The sequence below is a fragment of the Zea mays genome, chromosome 9 (assembly GCF_902167145.1).
Source record: "Zea mays cultivar B73 chromosome 9, Zm-B73-REFERENCE-NAM-5.0, whole genome shotgun sequence".
Taxonomy (NCBI): Eukaryota; Viridiplantae; Streptophyta; class Magnoliopsida; order Poales; family Poaceae; genus Zea; species Zea mays.
Genome location: NC_050104.1, coordinates 161,265,514 through 161,284,979, shown reverse-complemented (window position 1 = coordinate 161,284,979; position 19,466 = coordinate 161,265,514). Strand labels below are relative to the sequence as shown.

At 52.8% G+C, this 19,466-nt stretch overlaps 1 protein-coding gene and 1 long non-coding RNA gene across 16 annotated transcripts; one reads left to right on the top strand and one right to left on the bottom strand.

Moving 5' to 3' along the window:
• The first annotated feature begins 247 nt into the window (after positions 1-247).
• LOC118473422 (uncharacterized) lies at positions 248-4,981 on the top strand. The gene is made up of 2 exons (XR_004852879.1): positions 248-2,015; positions 4,486-4,981. It is a non-coding gene; the product is annotated as an uncharacterized lncRNA (long non-coding RNA).
• LOC103639617 (SKP1-like protein 21) lies at positions 2,858-19,274 on the bottom strand. Of its 15 annotated transcripts, none has more exons than XR_004852875.1 (10): positions 18,588-19,272; positions 17,973-18,140; positions 17,663-17,887; positions 6,250-6,441; positions 6,065-6,178; positions 5,928-6,003; positions 4,700-4,797; positions 4,461-4,618; positions 4,001-4,105; positions 2,858-3,468 (listed from the first exon to the last, which is right to left on the bottom strand). XR_004852875.1 is itself a non-coding variant. In XM_008662354.4 (10 exons), exons 2-10 carry the CDS (start codon positions 18,006-18,008, stop codon positions 3,452-3,454), a joined length of 1,002 nt encoding a protein of 333 aa, XP_008660576.1. In that variant the 5' UTR covers positions 18,009-18,140; positions 18,588-19,261; the 3' UTR covers positions 2,858-3,451. The 15 variants fall into 15 exon arrangements, 8 of the variants coding, with proteins under 8 accessions (XP_008660576.1, XP_008660575.1, XP_020399564.1 ...); XR_559558.4 differs by having other exon boundaries at positions 19,078-19,271; XR_004852877.1 differs by having other exon boundaries at positions 4,461-4,545; positions 19,078-19,262.
• Positions 19,275-19,466: the final 192 nt, after the last annotated feature.

Below are 19,466 nucleotides of genomic sequence, written 5' to 3'. Positions count from 1 at the left end.
GTCGAGTTCGCCGCCGCCGGGCGAGCTGACAGCAGTCGCTGTCGCGCTGAGGGGGGAGGAGTACCATGTCGTAGCTGCCGTCAAGGGACATGAACTCGAGACTCCCGAAGCGGAGCAGCGTCCCGGGCTGAAGAGGTTGTTGAAGACTACCCATCTGGAAATCAATGGGAAGATGTTCGTTAACACGCAGCAGGCCCCTACCTGGCGCGCCAACTATCGGCGTCTCGGACCCCGGGGGACCCTCGACCGGGCCGACCAGTGAATTTGACGTTGCGTGTCCCTGCCCAGGTGGGTTGGCGCAAGATGGAACACAAGAGGGGCAATGTATTATCCCACGCCGGGGGGTGCTCGTAGTAGGGGTTACAAGCGTCGCGCGAGAGAGAGAGGGCCTGTTCATTTGCCCGTTCCTCCGCGCGACCTCTGACCCTCCCGCAGGAAGGGTCTGGACCTCCCTTTTATAGATGTAAGGAGAGGGTCCAGATGTACAATGGGGGGTGTAGCAATGTGCTAACGTGTCCGGCAGTGGAGTGCCTGAGCCCTGTGTGTATGCCAACGTGGCTGCCGGAGAAGCGCTTGAGCCTTATGTACGAGATAACGTGGCCGTCGGAGGAGCGCCTGAGCCCTGTAGAAGCACAGCTGGTGGTGCGGCTGGGATCCTGCTGACGTCTCCTTGCTTCCGTAGGGGGCTGAGAACCACCTACGTCATGGACGCACGCGAGGAACCATCATTACCCATTTACCGGGGCGAGCCAGATGGGACGTCGGTCTTGTTCCCTCGTAGCCTGAGCTAGCTAGGGATAGGGTAATGATGTATCCCCTGTGGCGCGGTCGGTCCGAGCCCAAGGTCGGGCGAGGCGGAGACTTCTCCCGAGGCCGAGGCCGGGGTCGGGCGAGGACGTGATTTCTCCTGAGGCCAAGGCTGAGGCCGAGCCATGGGGTCGGGCGAGGCGGAGACCCCCTCCTGAGGCCGAGGCCTAAGGTCGGGCGAGGTGGAGCTTCCTGTTGCGCCCAAGGCTGAACTCGGTTGTTGTCAGCCTTACCCTGGTGGGTGGCACGGCAGTCGGAGCGGGGCGAGCGACGCTGTTTTCCTGTCAGGTCGGTCAGTGAAAGGGCGAAGTGACCGCGGTCACTTCGACCTTGCTGACTGAGACGCGCGTGTCAGGATAAGGTGCCAGGCGATCGCCGCATTGAATGCGTCTGCGATACGGTCGGTTGGTGAGGCAATTTGGCCAAGGTTGCTTCACAACGAAGCCTGCCCGAGCTAGGCTTCGGGCGAGCCGAGGGTGCGCCCACTGCCTGTGGAGGCCCTCGGGCGAGGCGTGAATTCGTCTGGGACTACAGTTCTGGCCCGAGGCTAGGCTCGGGCGAGATCGCGTCCCGTGGGTAGACGAAACCTTGACTTGAACCGCGCCCATCAGTCTTTGTTGTTTGTGCTGATGGTGCTTACCAGCCATGATTAGGAGTGTTGGGAGTACCCCTAATTACGGTACCCGACAATTATCTTTTTGCTTTTTTGCCTATCAAAGTCAAAGTTGCAGAATATGATTGAGATTCATGCATTTACTATGCTTTGATAATATTGCTACCTCACGAGCAAAAAAACGGATTGTTAAACAACAATTTGGTTACATAAATTGCAGAATTGTGTAATCAGTAGTGTGTTCCATGTTTCATATATATGAAAAAATTGTGCTACATTTGTCAGACCTTATGAGAAGGAAAGTTTTGGTAAACTATTATTTAATTTAATATAAGATATCTATCACTTAGTAATTGAATAATATTGTAGCAATTTGATTTCCATCTCAGCTCATGCTAAATATTATTACAACTAATGTATATGACTAGCAATAATCAACATGCACAATGATGAGTATCTTGTTCCTTTCCAAAATGATCAAGAAAAAGAGTTGAAGGTTGTGCAGGAGGCTGGACTCTGCAGAGTAGAGGTAATTGCAGCAAGAGAGGCTGTTCTTGAACGTCAAAATATATGAGGAGAAGCTAAAAAACAACAGGTAGTTCACTTAGTACTATCAAAGTCAAAGTTGCATAATATGATTGAAATTCATATATTTACTACGCTTTCATAATATTATTGCCTCGACAGCATATACAATTTATTAAATTGTAGCTTGATCAGGTAAATTGCAGAAGCATCATGAATCTCGACCTCTCATGCATGGATGGTAATTTTTTAAAGTTTACACCTCAGTGTTCATTTTTCTTAATTGACCATCAGTAGCATGGAGTACCAGATTTTCTTCATCTTAGCAAATATATCCTCATTACTTATGTGAATCTCTCAACTTGTGGAATGATACTTAGTGTGCTCTACTGGGAGAGCTGCTGAAATTTGACAGTTGAACAATGGTTATATGTTTGACACATCAACCGACAATGTCATAAATGTGAGGATAATACACCTTGCCCTCCATTGACCCGCTACAACTTTTTTTGTTAGATTTTGTGTTTTTGACATTAGTTGCTTATAGGTTAGGTTTCCCAACATGTCCAGTTTAGATGCCCTTGGGGAAAAGTGTCGTTTAAGATTGTTGTTGCACTCAATGATTGACTTTAGGTATATTCTACCTACTGTCCGCTGATCATTATTTTTTATCCCATCAAAACCTTTTTGATTATTTCTAAATGATAATGTTTCATTTGTTTTCTATAACATTTTACATGTAAATACCTATTAAATTAACTTCTATCATTCATCTATCCAATTCTATTATTATTGATATATACGATAAAATGTTGTTTAACTTAATTATAAATAAGAACACGTGCTTATAGTATATTCCAACCCACGTAAGGTCAGCCAAAAAAAGGACATTTTTTATGTGCACCACCACAATACAGTGAATCAACGAAATTTCATTGATACAAACTGTGTCCAACAGTTCAGCCATATAGTCATTCAAAACACTGTTTTACACTATATACTGCATTATAAGCTTCATCCCAACTAGGCAGCCTCCTCCCTGGCAACACAGACAAGACAGACCTCTAATCCTCCCTTTCCAAAGAAAAAAAACTACACTTTTTCCTTGAACCATGCTAAGCTTCATCCCAACTAGGCAGCCTCCTCCCCAACAAAATAGCATGTCTGCATGCTTGGCTCTGACATGTATAACCTCTTTCAATATGAAGTCTCTTGAGGGTTAATTGAAAAAAATACAATAGACAGGCTCTCTTTCCGCGAAGAGACTGTCTCTACACAATTCTACACACATTGCCTCTTACTTACATTTATGATCCAAAGGCTCAGGGTATACAGTCTCTTAACATGTCTTTTGTACTTCGCAAAACCGATCCATGATTTCAGGGTTGTACATGCCCTTATCAAACACACAGGAGCAAGTCGACTGTTTGGTATTTTTACTCTCTTCCAGGCTGTATGTCCACAAATCTCCTCTGCTTCTGCCTTCTGATCCTACCAGCTTAACACTCACATGTGATTAAACCCTGAAAATAGCCAAACAATATTAAATATGGCAATGGATTTCTCCAAAAAAGATAGTTTGGACCATTCACGGCTGGATGAAACACAAAGTTCCTTTGTATATTCTTTTAACATACAATCCCAGTCATGTTACACAATGATTATACTGACATCATTTGGTAAGAGAGCCTTTTTGTCATTAATCCTAGAGTGTGTTTTTGTCATTTGGTAAGAGAGCCTTTTTGTCATTAATCCACAAAGTTCCGGTGGAAGGCGAACTTGGTGAGAGAAGAACAGCACAGGAATACAGGGTACATCTGACAACAATGAACAGACTAAACACTGCTAAGCCGTGTACATGTGACACTATATGCTAGTTCGTAATAGCAGGAGATATGCAAATCAAAGAACATTTTGTTTTCTAGTTATAATATGTCATAGTAGGCCAGCAGTTTTTTCAGATACCCCCCCCCCCAACTCCCCCTATGAAATTTTCACTAGTCACTACTGTAGTACCAGAATCATAACAAAGAGATGATATATGGAAAAACATACCAGGAAATCTCCGTGCAGAACCATTACCACCAATATGTGACTCCTTCCAAACTGAATCCAACCTCTTCGCAAAGGCCTCAACTTCTCTGCATGTTAAAAACAAACCTTGCCGTTGTTTCAGGCCACAGCACTACCGCACTATGCATAGAGTAAATAATGACCACGTGCCGCAATCCAAGTAAAATTGAAATTGAGTTTCATGGGTCGTGGTATTTGAAACAATATTAAGCAACAATTCCGAACTCAACTTAAATTCTTCACATCTGAGTATAGAAACCTCTAAGGCTTGTCATTTCAGGGACAACTACATGCTTTGCAAATTAAGAAACAGACTAGTAGGCACAGAACAAAGCAGACTAAAAAGTTCGCTTCCAAGGAGGAAAAACAAGTTGACACATCAAAAGAAAAACAAATCTAAGAGTCTACATGCATACAGCAATGAGATATCTTATATCCTCACCTATCAAGCTCTTCTTTCATTGCAGGATCAAGTCCATCATCGAGGTCAGCATCTTCAAAAGGGTACTCGGCATCATCTTGCATATCTGGATTCTGGCATGGAAGTCTAGAAACATTACTTCTATCGACTTTGCACGGAACCACACAAGCAGCTCCTTCCTAAACTCCCATGATAGATCGCGTAAGAAATAAATGTTCTACATAGAACACACAGTAGGGGAAACAGTCAGGAAATCTAACCGCATTTACAGGCTCAGAGTCAGCTTTTGGGGGGTTCTCAACATGATCCTTCCTTTTATTCTTTTTCTTACTCTTGGTAGCTTTCCTGCCTCCTGAACCTGTCAAATGGTTATATAGAGCCTAAGAATATTTTTATTTAAACAAAACATAAATTGTCATCATACAAGATAAGTGTTGTAGAAATGCATATGTTGTATTAGATTTGTGGCTATACAAAAAGGGATCTAGTCGAAATGATGGTATAAGTGATAGGCTAGCGGTAGCAACAATTGAAAAAAAAAACTTGTCCAACATCAGTTTAGATGGTTTGTACACGTCCAACGAAACCTCCAGAGGCGCTAGTGCGTAGTGGGATCCTAAGATGCGATAATAATAAGAAGAGAGGAAGAGAAAGATCGAAGTTGACATGGGACGAGGCAGTAAAAGGAGACTTGAAACTTGAAAGGATTGAATATACCCAAAGATTTAGCCTTAAATGGGAGCGCGCAGAAAACAGATATCCATATATCCGAACCATGATTTGTGGGTTCTATTGGATTTTTAACTCTAGCCTACCCAACTAGCTTGGGATAAAAGGCTTTGTTGTTGTTGTAAACAAAACACTAATTAATCAATCAAATGTTGCAGCCTTCTAGACTTTGGTTCAACATGAAACAACGATGAAATCAACCAAGAACCAAGGTAACAGATAACCAATGTTACAAAAGAACAGAATCTTAGCAAGTAAAATTGACCAACATCTGGCCTCAGCAAAAGGTAAAATATGTGGTGAAAACCACCTATTAGGTGGAAACATGGAAACCAATTAAAAAATGTATTTCGTTCTTTAAAAAAAATGAAATTTGACACATCATTAGTGCATGCTAATATGTACTCATGTGCAAAAGTTGGAATTCACACTCGCATTTGAAAATTTCATATGAAAATGACAACTTTTATGTCCATGTGCACTTAAAGACAAAATTCCTGGGTTTCGTCTTTTAGTCCACATGAGTCTCATATTTATCGTTTTCGTACGATTTTTTTCTACTTTGAGTTTGCATCTCAACTTTTTTGAGTGAGTACATGTTTGTATGTACTATGGATGTGTCAAGTTTCAAAAAAAAATTGAGTGGTAAAAATACGTTGTTTGAATTGGTTTCCATATTTCCAGCTAAAGAATTTCAGGAACAAAAAGTGAACAGAATAACATAAGTCATATAGTAAATATAACTCACTGTAGCTATACCTCCATCCCCATTAATAAAACTAAGTAACTCATCCAAAGATCTCTCATCTTTTTGCTCTTTCTGTACTTGAACATCCTGAAATACAGTGAACTTCAGATTTTAACATAAACACAACATGTACAGTCCATCAAGTTACCTTCAGCTTATGGCGCTCCTGGAGCTCTTTCCGCTTCTTGGCATACAACCGGTTCAGTAGGCGAATCCTAGCAGGACCATCATTTATATTTTTTAGGGGCTCCAATTTCTCTTCCTGAGTGGATGTAAGTTTTGACAATAAGTATTTAATGAATCAATATCTAAAACTATAGAAAACACTCTAACCTCTGTTAAATCATCTGGTAAATGGAAAATGTCACGAATTTCCTCAGGTGTCTTTCCTTCAATGATTCGAGCAAGCGCTCGGCCAGTAAGATCAACAAGTGGCTTTAACTGTAGACTGTCGGCTGCAGAAGTCAATTCGCAGAGTCTTTCTGTTTCTATCCTAACAAACTTTTCATCAAAGGACTTCCGCTCCTGCATAGCATATACAAGAGGGAAAAACTACTAAGATTATGGGAACCTATGCAGACTCAACAAGTAAGATTACAGGAAAATATAATAGTGTACAATACAGTGAAACCCTAGCTACAGGGGTACAAGTATATATAGAACCCTAGTGGGCCAAGCCCATATACACAGATACTCTAACACCCCCCCGCCCCGCAGTCGAAACTCTAGCCACTGCAGATGTTGAGACTTGAGACTGGACCGAAACTCCGTGAACACCATCGACGGAAGCCCCTTGGTGAAGACGTCGGCGAACTGGGAGATGGTCGGGACGTGAAGAACACGAACAACTCCACAGGCGACCCGTTTGCGGACGAAGTGAAGGTCGATCTCGACATGCTTCGTGCGCTGGTGTTGGACGAGGTTGGTGGACAGGTAGACGGCGCTGACATTGTCGCAGAAGACCAGGGTGCTCGTGGCCAGCGGACTCTGGAGCTCGTGGAGCAGCTGACGGAGCCAAGCCGCCTTAGCCACGCCGTTGGCCACGGCGCGGTACTCGGCCTCGGCGCTGGAGCGGGAGAACCGGCTGGCGCTTCGACGACCAGGAGACGAGGCTGTTGCCGAGGAACACGGCGTAGCCTGAGGTGGACCGACGCGTGTCTAGACATCCTGCCCAGACGGCATCGGTGTAGACGCGAAGCTCCGTGGCTGAGGACCGGCGTAGGAGCCTGAAGTCGAGAGTGCCCCGCAAGTACCGCAGGATCCGCTTCATCGCGGTGAGATGCGGCTCCCGAGGGTCGTGCATGTGGAGGCACACCTGTTGGACGGTGTAGGCGATGTCGGGCTGGTGAAGATGAGGTACTGAAGAGCCCCGGCAATACTCCGGCAGCCGGTTGGATCGGCGACCAGGGGGTCGGCGGCGGAGAGTTTGCCCTGCGTATCCACTGGAGTCACGCAGGGCTTGCATTCAGTCATGCTAGCGCGGTCAAGGATGTCGACGGTGTACTTCCGCTGGTGGAGGAACAGGCCCTGGGGACGGCGCTCGACGGTGACCCCTAGGAAGTGGTGGAGCGCCCCCAGGTCCTTAATCGCAAAATCCTGCTGGAGGCAAGAGATGATGCGACGCAGAAGCTCAGGGGAGGAGGCGGTGAGAACGATGTCGTCGACGTAGAGGAGGTACGTTGTACCCGAACCGCGACGGAGGATGAACAAGGACGTGTCCGACTTGGCCTCGACGAAACCCTGCGAACACAAGGTGGCGAAGCGACTATACCAAGCCTGGGGGGGCTGCTTGAGGCCGTAGAGGGACTTGTCGACAAACCCAACGGGCTGGATGCAGTAGACCGTCTCCGTCAGGGTGTCGTGGAGGAAGGTGTTTGTCACGTCGAGTTGGTGGACCGTCCAGTCCCTAGATAGTGCCAGAGTCAGAACAATCCGGATGGTGGCAGGCTTGACCACCGGACTTAAGGTCTCGTCGTAGTCGACCCTAGGGCGCTGGGTGAAGCCCTGGAGCACATAACGGGCCTTGTACCGCTCCAGGGACTCGTCGGCGTGCAGCTTCAGTTTGAAGATCCATTTTCCGGTGACCACGTTGGCGCCAGGGGGAGAAGGCACCAGGTCCCAAGTGTGGTTAGCCTGGAGAGCCTCGTACTCCGCTTCCATGGCGCGCCGCCACTGTGGGTCGGCAAGCGCACTACGGACAATCGTGGGCACCGGCGGAAGAGCCGAAGAGGAGGTCGCGGAGAGAACCAGGCGATCAGGTGGCCGAAGGACACCAGCCACGCGTCGTGTGACCATCGGGTGGATGTGTCGAGGATCCCGGTGGACGACGACAGTGTAGAATAAACAGGAAAGGGGAGAATCACCACACACCCAATGTGGGTGGGGAGCCTTTCATATATAGAGCCAATCAGGCATACATGGAAGGTACATAAGTAGAAGGCTATCACCTATACAAGGAAGCTATTCCTGGGTGCTATACATAGCAACTAGCCTGTCTACAGGATCACTCTAATTGATCCTGATTTACATATCCTAATACCCGCCCGCAGTCGCAGCGGGAGACTCACGGACGCACAGACTGGTCCTGAAATCAGTGAAGAGCTGGACGGGTAGACCCTTGGTCATCATATCCGCGAACTGGTAGGCGGAGGGAACATGAAGAACTCGAAACTGCCCTAGGGCGACCTTCTCACGGACGAAGTGGATGTCAATCTCGATGTGCTTCGTGCGACGATGATGGACTGGGTTGGCGGTCATATAGACAACACTCACATTGTCGCAGTTGACTACCGTGGCAAGCGGAATCGAGATGTGCAGCTCCTGGAGCAGCTGACACAGCCAGCAGCACTCAGCCACAATGTGAGCCACAGCGCGATACTCAGCCTTGGCGCTGGAGCGAGACACCGTCGTCTGGCGCTTGGGGGACCAAGATACCAGGTTGTCGCCGAGGAAGACGCAGAAACCGGAGGTGGAGCGGCGTGTGTCAGGGTAACCGACCCAGTCAGCATCGGAGTAGGCAGTGAGTTGGTCGATGGTGCCGGAGCCCAGTTGCAGACCAGCTGACATGGAGCCCTTGATGTACCACAGGATACGCTTGATCAGCGCAAGGTGCGGTTCGCGAGGGTCATGCATGAAGAGGCAGACCTGCTGTACAGCATAGGCGAGGTCCGGCCTCGTCAGGGTGAGGTACTGGAGTGCACCAGCGAGGCTCCTGTATTCCGAGGGGTCAGCAACCAGAGCGCCCTCTGTGGCGGACAACTTGGCCCTGGCGTCCACAGGAGTGGCAGTAGGGTGGCACTCGGACATGCCAGCGCGCTGGAGAAGATCGACGGCGTACTTTCGCTGTGAAAGGAACAGCCCGCTGCTGTCCCGAGTCACCGTGATGTCGAGGAAGTGGTGCAGATCACCGAGGTCGGTCATGGCGAACTCCGAGTGGAGGCGTGCGATGACATGCTGGAATAGGGCTGAAGACGACGAGGTGACAATGATGTCGTCGACGTAGAGAAGGTAGGCCAGCTCGTCGCCAGCCTTGTAGATAAACAAGGAGGCGTCTGTCTTGGAGGCGGTGAAGCCGATGTTGCAGATGAACGTGGAGAAGCGTTGGTTCCAGGCTCGCGGAGCCTGTTTGAGTCCATATAAGGACTTCTGCAGCAAACAAATGTGGTCAGGGGCAGCAGGGTCGACGAAGACGGATGGCTGCTGGCAGTAGACGGTCTCCTCGAGGTGGCCGTGAAGAAAGGCATTCTTCACATCGAGCTGGCGGATGGGCCAATCCCGGGACGCGACGATGCTAAGGACGGTGCGGATCGTGGCCGGCTTGACGACCGGGTTGAACGTCTCGTCGTAGTCGACGCCGGCCTGCTGGGAGAAGCCGCGAACAACCCACCTCGCCATGTGCCGGGCTAGGGAGCCGTCGGAGTTGAACTTGTGCTTGAACAGCCACTTGCTAGTGACGATGTTCGCACCAGGTGGTCGAGGCACAAGGCGCCAAGTACCATTGTCAATCAGCGCCTTGTGCTCTTCCGCCATTGCAGCGTGCCAATTGGGATCGGCAAGCGCGCTGCGGTAGTTCGCTGGAAGGGGCGAAGTGGCGAATGCAAAGAAGTCGTAGCGGTGGACGGTGCGAAGTGTGCCGGTCTAGGATCGGGTCACAGGACGCGATGCAGGCCGAGGAGCCGGAGCTGCGGCACCAGGGGCAGCATCTGGTGCTGCTGATTGCACAGCATGTGTCGTTGGTGCTGCTACTGCTGGCGCAACAGGTGGCGCTGCTGCGTGTGCTGGGGCGCCTGGGGTGCCGGTGGCAGGTGGCACAACAGGAGGCACTGCAGGTGCCTCTACGAGGCCAGCCTGCTCTGCAGGAAGCCGGGCGCGTCTACTGTAGACTGCGCTGACCGCTCAACAAAGACCCACCCACAGGGGGAGCGGCGGGAGGGTGCCCGCCCGTAGGAGCAGCATGGGGGCCCAGCTAGAGAATGGCCAGATCATGAATGTCTGGAGATTCGTCCAGGGGCGGGGCAGCCGTGGGTACAGCAGGCAGGCAAGCAGTGCTCGCAGGTGCCGACTGTGAAGATAGTCCCTGCATCAGAAAATCAAGTGAGGACGGCACGGAGGCCGCCGAAGGTGCTGCCGAGAACGGGAACACGGACTCATCAAATATTACATGGCGAGAGATGATAATGCGACGGGTGGACATGCCAAGGCAGCGATATCCCTTGTGGGAGGAGGGATAGCCTAAGAAGACACAGGGTGCTGATCGTGGGGCGAGTTTGTGGGGAGAGGTGGCGGTGAGATTCGGATAGCAAAGGCATCCTAAAATGCGAAGTGAGGAGTAGTCCGGGAGGCGTTTGTGGAGGAGTTGGTGAGGTATCTGGTTTTGGATGGAGGAGGAAGGACGCCTATTCAGGAGAAAAATGGCAGTAGCGAGGGCCTCAGCCCAGTAGGATGGTGGCATGAACGCATGGAGGAGCATGGTGCGGATGGTGTTGTTTGTTGTGCGAAGCATGCGTTCAGCTTTGCCATTTTGTGGTGAGGTGTAGGGACACGAGAGGCGCAGCGAGATGCCACAGCTAGCGAGGTATGAGGTGGTGGCAGTGTTAACAAACTCAGTCCCATTATCGGCTTGAAATGATTTGGGTGTGGTGGCAAACTGTGTCTGAGCATAAGCGATGAAATCGACTATGTGGCGGTGTACTTCAGATTTGTGTCGCAGCGGGAAGGACCAACAGTAATGTGAAAAATCATCAAGTAGGACAAGATAATATTTAAATCCTGAAGTGCTCAGTACAGGTGACGTCCACACATCACAGTGAACTAAATCAAAAGGAGCAGTGGTCACAGATGTAGAATGACTAAATGGTAGCCGCACGTGCTTGCCAAGCTGACATGCATGGCAAAGGGTGGGGGGCTCTTATTACATGAAATGACCGACATGCTTTGTAGGGTGGCGAGGCTGGAGGATCCGGGGTGACCGAGGCGGTGGTGCCAAAGCGTGGCGGTAACGGCGAGGCTGCAGTGGTGCACCGATGGTGAAGGGAAGGTGTATAGGTCGCTGTCACTATTGCAGCGAAGAATCACGCGCCCCGTCTGGTGGTCCTTGATAGAAAAACCAAAGGCGTCAAATTCAATAAAACAATTATTGTCATGAGTGAATTGACGAACTGAAAGAAGGTTGCGGACAAGGGTTGGTGCAATCAAGACATCAGTAAGGCGAAAGGTGGAAGTGGGAGTGGACAGAGTGGAGTTGCCACGACATGTGATTGGGATGGTACAGCTGTTGCCAACAGTAATGCCAGAAGCAGGAGGGGGGAGTCGGGATTGGAGTATACCATCCGAGGACGACGTGTGGGAGGTGGCACCGGTGTCCAGCACCCAGGAGGCGGACCCCTGAAGCGACATTTGGTTCAGGGCAGCGATGAGTCCTGCCTGATCCCAGTCGCCTTGCTGCTGTTGAGGAGGCGGAGCAGAGTGCGTGGCGCCGAAGAGTTGAGCGGGGGCGAAGGCGGTGTGAGCCTGTGTCATGGGCATCATAGGGAGCAGTCACCACCATGCAGTCCGCACCCGCAGGAAAGGAAAGAATAAGATTGAGATGAGCTGGGATAAGGCTAGAGAATAAGATTGAGATGAGAGAATTGTGGAGAGTTGGTTAGCAGCAGATAAGTCCAAGAAAGTAGGAGTTAGTTGAGAGTTTGTAGGAGAAGTTGGTTAGCCATAGGCTATTTATAAGCCGCATGGCAGCAGGGAATAAATCAAGCAAGATCATTATCAAACCAATCTCTCTCTCTTGCAATGACCCTCTCAAGCGCCTAGGGCTGCTACCCTAGAACCAAGCCTGCGGCAGAGGGGTATAACCTCGCCGGAGAAGACAGCTATCCCCATGGACCGAAGGTCAATGACAGCCTGGGCCAGGGGAGGAGCCCCGAGCACGCAAGGGCCGCCCCACGCTGGTGGACGCCATGGCTGCTGGTGCGGCCCAGCAGTCCAGGGCGGGTAGCAGAGCCACGGAGCCGCCGGTGCAGCAGACTTGGGGGCGACACCCTTGCCCTTCTTCTTCCAGCAACCACCCTTCCCGTCGTTGCTGCTGCTGCTAGAGCCGCCACCATAGCCGCTCTGGTGGCCGGTGAAGCCGCCGCCGGTGGTGTTGGAGACAGTACGACAGCCAGTGTCGCATGCGGCATGGAACGTCGTCTGGGCTGCCACGGTGCCTTCGTTGGCAAGGCGGAGCTCCTTCAGGACAAGCTTCTCGCGAGTGGTGGCGAAGTCCGGCAGCGGGTGCGAATCGGCGATGTTGTCGGCGGTGCTGGCGAAGCGAGGGTTGAGGCCGCGCAGGAAGTTGAGGACGAGCTCTGAGTCGGTGATGATGCGACCGACATCACGAAGCGCGTCGGCGGTGGCCTTCATCTTCTGGGCATAGTCGTTGACGGAGGAGTCGCCCTGGGTCATCGAGTAGAACTCGTGGCCCAAGAAGATGGTGTGCCTCGAAGAGGCGCCTGATGGCCAGCCAGAGGGCACGCACGGTCTGATTTGGCGTCGTCGCCAGGCCGAGGACATCTGGCCCAACAGAGCCAAGGAGCCAACTGCGAACGCAGAAGTCAGCAATGTTCCAGGCAGGGTCGGCGGAACTAGCCTCCTTTGTGATGTGGGAAAGGAGGCTGAATTTCCCACAGAGAGAGGTGAAGAACGGTTCCCACTGGTTGAAGTTGGGCCTCTGCAGCTCCAGGATCACTTGGATGTGGTTCTTGACATTGATTGTTGCATAGGGAGCAACGAGGACAGCAGGGGCAGGGAAGGAGCCCATGTTGTTCGAGGTGCTGGAGGAGGAGGAGAAGTTGGTGTCAGACTCGGTCGACATGGTGACCTAGGTGAGAGGGGCAATACAGCAGAGGGTGCGGTGGGGAGGGGAGGAAGGATCGATTAAGCTGATACCATGTAGAATAAACAGGAAAGGGGAGAATCACCACACACTGTGGGTGGGGAGCCTTTCATATATAGAGCCAATCAGGCATACATGGAAGGTACATAAGTAGAAGGCTATCCTATCACCTATACAAGGAAGCTATTCCTGGGTGCTATACATAGCAACTAGCCTGTGTACAGGATCACTCTAATTGATCCTGATTTACATATCCTAATAGACAGGGTGATAGGTCGGGGCCTCGGCGCGAGAGCGAGCCGGGGTACCGCGTCGACCACGGCGCTGGTACGTCTGGATGGCGTCGGTGTAGCGAGACGACGGAGCGGTGTGTGATGGTGCAGAAGGCGTCGGTGTCGCACGGGGCTGTGCGGGAGACGGTGGGGCCGCGCGAGGCGACAGAGGGGACGTCGAGGCCGCACGTAGCTGTGCGGGGGAGGGCGGCGTAGAGAACGCCGAGGCCGCACGTGGCAGTGCGGGGGTGAGCGGCGCAGGCTGGGCCGAGCGAGGCGACTTAGGGGACGCCGAGGCCGCACGTGGCTATGCGGGGGTGGGCGGCGTAGGCAGGGCCGCACGAGGCGACTCAGGGAACGCCGAGGCCGCACGTGGCTGTGCGGGGGAGGGCGTCGCAGGCAGGCCGCGCGAGGCGGTGAAGTGGACGAACCTGCGGGGAAGGGGGGCACGATTGTGGGGGACACAGGGTCGAGGTCGAGGAACACGCCGAGCTCGGTGAGAGAGGCAGCGGGAGAGGAGGAAAAAAAGAAATCCGACTCGTCGAAAACAACGTGACGAGAGATGAGGACTATGTGGGAGGTGAGGTCAAGACACTGATACCCCTTATGGTCGGGGGAGTAGCCAAGGAAGACACGGCGAGTGGAGCAAGGGGCGAGCTTATGAGGAGCAGTGGATGCGAGATTGGGGTAGCAAGCGCACCCGAAGACACGAAGATGGTCGTAAGAGGGATCGATGCCGAAGAGAGCGAAGGAGTGGGTTGGGCAACCGTCTTGGTGGGGAGACGGTTGAGGAGGTAGGTGGCAGTGGCGAGGGCCTCAGCCCAGTACTGAGCGGAAATGGAAGCCTGGAAAAGTAGAGAGCGCACGACATCGTTCGTCGTGCGGATCATACGCTCAGCCTGGTCGTTCTGAGGAGACGTGTAGGGGCATGACATGCGGAGGTGGACGCCGCGAGAGAGGAGAGGAGTAAGTCACGGGACACATTGTTATAGAACTCACGCCCGTTGTCACACTGGATGCTCCGGATGGTGCGACCAAACTGAGTGGAGACCCAAGCGAAGAAGTGAGACAGGGTGGGATAAGTGTCGGACTTCTGACGTAAAGGAAAAGTCCACATATAATGCGAGAAGTCATCGAGAATGAGTAAATAATACTTATAGCCAGAAATGCTGATTACAGGGGATGTCCATGCATAACATTGTATCAGATCAAAAGTGTCTGCTGCTCTAGAAGAGGAGGTGAGGAATGGGAGCCTAACATGGCGACCTAACTGACAAGCATGACAGAGGTGCTCAAAAGATCCCCTACAACATCAACCAGAGGTGCTGCTGGAGAGCTTGGACATCACATCGCGACCGGGGTGACCGAGGCTACGATGCCAAATCATAGAAGAGGCGACCGCTGCAAGAACAGGTGGGGCAGAGGTCGATGTAGTGGAAGCAGGCATGCGAAGTGTGTAGAGCGGCCCGCGGCTGTCACACTGAGCGAGAAGGGTTCTGGTGGCAAGATCCCTCACAGAAAGACCAAACGGGTCAAACTCCATGGAACAAGAGTTGTCAGTAGTGAACTGACAGACGGAAAGAAGATTTTGAATGATGTGGGGGCAACAAGAACGTTGGATAAACGGAAAGGACCGGGAAGGACCGCGTCACCTACGGAGGTGACGGGAAGGGCAGAGTCGTTTCCAACCACGATGGAAGAAGGAAGGGAAGGGTGGGGGAGGTGGAAGACAGAATACCTGCGTCCGGGGTGGTGTGGTAGGAGGCACCGGAGTCAACCACCAAGTCAGAGATCGAGGTGGGTGGGGCCAGCGTCATCGTGGAGGAGTTGGCAAGAGACTACGTGTCCCACCCATTAGTCCAGGGCCCCCACACGGGCTGGGCCGGAGGCCCCGGAAGGGGAAGGAGCCCCTGCTGAGGCTGGGGAGGTGCGGAGGGCGCTGCCGAAGGTGGAGCGGCAAAGAAGACCGGCTGAGGGGTGGTGGGGCGAGGGGCCGAGGCACCCGTGGACGGCCCGGGCCACATGTGGATGGTGCCAGTCCACAGGTTGTAGAAAGATGGTCACTGGGAACCACCCAGAGAGCTGCCTCGGCCACCCGTCGTGCCACTGTGTCCACTCTTGCGACCACGACTCCCCCCCCCCGAGCCAGTAGGCTACCGAAGAGCTCCAGGCGGCGGGGGCCGAAGTGCGGTGAAGAGGAACCCCCCCCCCCCCCGGAGGCAGAGGGGGAAGCCCGAGGAGCGCTGTAGAGCGTCGTGGCGGGAGCGGTGGTCGCAGTGGCGGAGAGGTGAAGCTCCTCGAGAAGCAGATCGTTCTTGGTCTCCGCAAAGGTTGGAAAGGGCTTCATGCGAGTAAGAATGGGCGTCACACGATCGAAGCGAGGGCTCAAGCCACGGAGGGGGTTGAGCACGAGGCACTCGTCGGTGATGGGGGGCCCCGAGGGTGCGGAGTGTCCGCCATCGTCTTCATCTGACGGCAGTACTCGTCCCCAGAGAGATTGCCCTGAGCAAGCTGACGGAAGGCGGTCTCGAGGTACAGGATCCGAGTCTGGCGGTGGCCAAGAAACTGAGCCTCGAGGGCACCCTAGATCCGGTGAGCAGTATCGTCTGCCACGCGAACGATGTCCTGAAGTTCGGTCGTGAGGGTGCCATGGATCCAGGAAAGCACCACCTCGTCCATCAGAAGCCAATCCTCGGACGGGTCAGGGACCGCTGAGAGGATGTGGTCGGCGAGGGCGTAGCGGCGGGGGGTCTGCAGGACCTGGTCGCGCCACCAGGGGTACTGAGTGGAGTCCGGCGCAAGAACGTCGATGACGGTTGCCCGGATGCTGGTGAGGGCCGCCGCCTGAGCGTGAAGAGAAGCGCGAAGGGTTGAGGCCGGGGCGGGCGTGGGCTCGAAGGTGTCGGCGTTGTGGCGAGTGGACGTGGGGGAGCCATCTGACACGCCCTTGTCGGCGAGACGGTGGTAGGTCTCAGCGTACTGGCGCTCGATGGCGTCGACAACCGCCTGCTCCTGCTCAAGAGCACGGGCGGCGTCCTGGGCCCGCTGGCGAGCTGCCGTAACGGCTGCCCGGGTGGCGGCGAGAAGGGCAGCAGCGTCATCCGAAGGAGCGCGCAGGGATGAGGTGATGGCGGACAGTTGGCTGTAGACAGTCGTCGGCACGGAGCAGCCACGCACGGGGGCCCCGCCAGTCGTGTCGAGAGGGACATGTGGAAAACCCGGCACCAGCAGCTGGGAGTGAAGCAGGGCGGCATCCGGTAGGGAGAGCACAGGAGCCGACCGAGACCCGTCGGGGCTAGGGTCGGCGCGGGCGGAGGTGGCTCGGTAGTGGGGGCAGCGCAGGGGTGATGACGAAGGCGTGCCCCGGCGGCGTGCCGGGAGCGGCGATGGGGCGCACAGGGGGGCAACTGTTGGCAGCGCGCTGGCCACAGAGGGGAGGGCCGCCAGAGACGCTGCGGTGCTCGGCAGCGCTCCTGCCGCAGAGTAGAGGGTCACCGGAGGGGCGGCGGGGCCCGGCGGCACGCCGGGCGCAGGGGAGAAGGTCACCGGAGGGGCGGCGAGGCTCGGCGGCGCTGCTGCAGCCAAGGGGAGGGTCGCCGGAGGGACGGCGAGGTCCAGCGGCACGCCGACCGCGGGGAATAGGTCGCCGTGGGCGCGGGAAAGCCCGGCGGCGCGCCGGTCGCCAGAGGCGCGGCAAGTGTTGCTCGGTAGGAGAGAGGAAGGGGGGAAGGGCTCGCCGGCGGCTGAGGAGAAGGGAGGGGGCGACGGCGGCTGGAGGAATGGGTGGGGGCGGCGGCTGGAGGAATGGGTGGGGGAGGCAGCGGCCGGCACGTGTGCAGAAGCAGGAGCGGGCAGCGGCGGGAGCGCGCGCGGCGGGTGCAGCCGGCGGCGGCGACGGGCTGGAGAAGGGTTGGGGGCGGGGGCGGCTGTAGAGAGGGAGGGAAAGAAAACCTAAAGCTCTGGTACCATGTAATAGTGTACAATACAGTGAAACCCTAGCTACAGGGGTACAAGTATATATAGAACCCACAAGTATATATAGAACCCTAGTGGGTCAGGCCCATATACACAGATACTCTAACAGAAAATTAAAATTGTAGCATACCATGTTTGAACGCCCAGTGATCTGATGAAATCGACAGTAGTCAAGAATCAAACTCAAATTGGCTGGATTAACTCTTTCCGGGAGAGCAATAGCATGATTTTTTGATGACCCTGTGCCATTTTTCACAATTTCCTGACATATCATGGGGCAGAACATTGCAACCTCCTCCTCCACTTGTTGTATGGAACCATCAAAGCACTGAAGCCAGATATATGTCTTCAACACCTATTATAGTTCACCACCAATAAACTCAACATAGGATGAATTAACAGAGCGGAGTTGCAGCTAAGAAGGGTGCAGGGAATTGAACCTCTGGTTTTATTACTGCTAACTCGCTCTCCGACATTATTGCCAAACGCTAGTGGAAAAATGATTATGGCACCACCAAATATAGATGAGAATTTAAAATGAAATCCTTTCTATGTATAACAGCACCAGTTGATCCAATGTCCAGCAAACGAAATGATCAAAGGTTATCCTGTAGAAGAAATCAGAGTATCCCACAATTATCTCATTTGCCATCAGATCAACGACTGGCGCCTATTTGCAATCTAGACTAAGACCTTGTTCAGTTATTCCCAATCCATATGGATTGAAGTGGGTTGAGCACTTGAGTGGGATTGAGATGTATTTTGACTTGTTATGGATTTAAACCTACTCAATCCTACCCAATCCACATGGCTCAAGACGAACAAGCCCTACAGTGGATATGCATGAGTACAGGAATATCAGATCAACAGTAAAGCGTGAATGACATATTTATCTTTAAAAAAAACATGAGACAAATGAACAGTCACAGCGACATGGAAGGGGGAGATCTTACATGAGAGCAGAATATGTCAGAGGTAACTGAACACACAGAATAATATATTCCAATTACAGGAAAAGTTGCAGGTACCAACAATCACATGATGTGGATGCTAACCTTAGAAGTCCAGAGCCGATAGCCAATACGTTTTATGCATGACTAACACAAATGTATGGCAATGCCATTGTAATTAATTGCCACTCTTTGCACCTTTGCTGTGACAGATGATCCGGACCACCGAAATCGTACCCAGCAACCAAATATCGCATGGACTAATGAATTGAGCCGGAGATTGGTTTGCAAGAAGACTATCTGTTCCAGTAACCAAGGCTCCCGAACCCAGGCAGCCTCCAGCCATGGCTTATTACAACCATTCACGCTCAGCGCAGGCGGAAACAGGAGAACGGCAGACAGGCGCGCGCTGGCGATCCCAAGACCAAAATGGGGTTAAAGTAAAACCCTAATAGGAGGCCGCGGGCGCCGGCGCAAGCACTAAGCGGATTTCGTGTCTGGGGGGTCCACCCGGGACGGCGAGGCCGGCCAAAACCCTAGCCCCGACTCTCCGCCGCCCGGGAAACGCAGGAAGAAGGGGTGGTTGGGGACGCACCTCCGGTGGGCGGGCGCACATGGAATGGAGGCACGCGCTCCTAGGGGGCGTGGGAGCAGCGCTGCGGCTTCTCCTTCGCCGGCGAGGAAAGGCGTGGGGTTTTTTGGTTTTTTGTTTTTTGTTTTTTTTTTTGGTTTGGTGGGCGTCCGCCAGCGGTTTCTTTAGTTTTCAGTTGCTGTGAGTCGTGACTCGTGACTGCTTGTCTGCTTGTCTGGAGAGTGGGAACTCCGGACTGGAGTTTTTTTTTACGAGTGTATCCACATAACTGGCCTTTTTAAAATTACTAGTCGGTTGCCCGTGCGTTGCGACGGCTTACAACAATACCCACGTAAACTATCGTTAAAAAATTTCAAGATTTTTTATTGATTGTCTTCGCTCTCTGTATAATA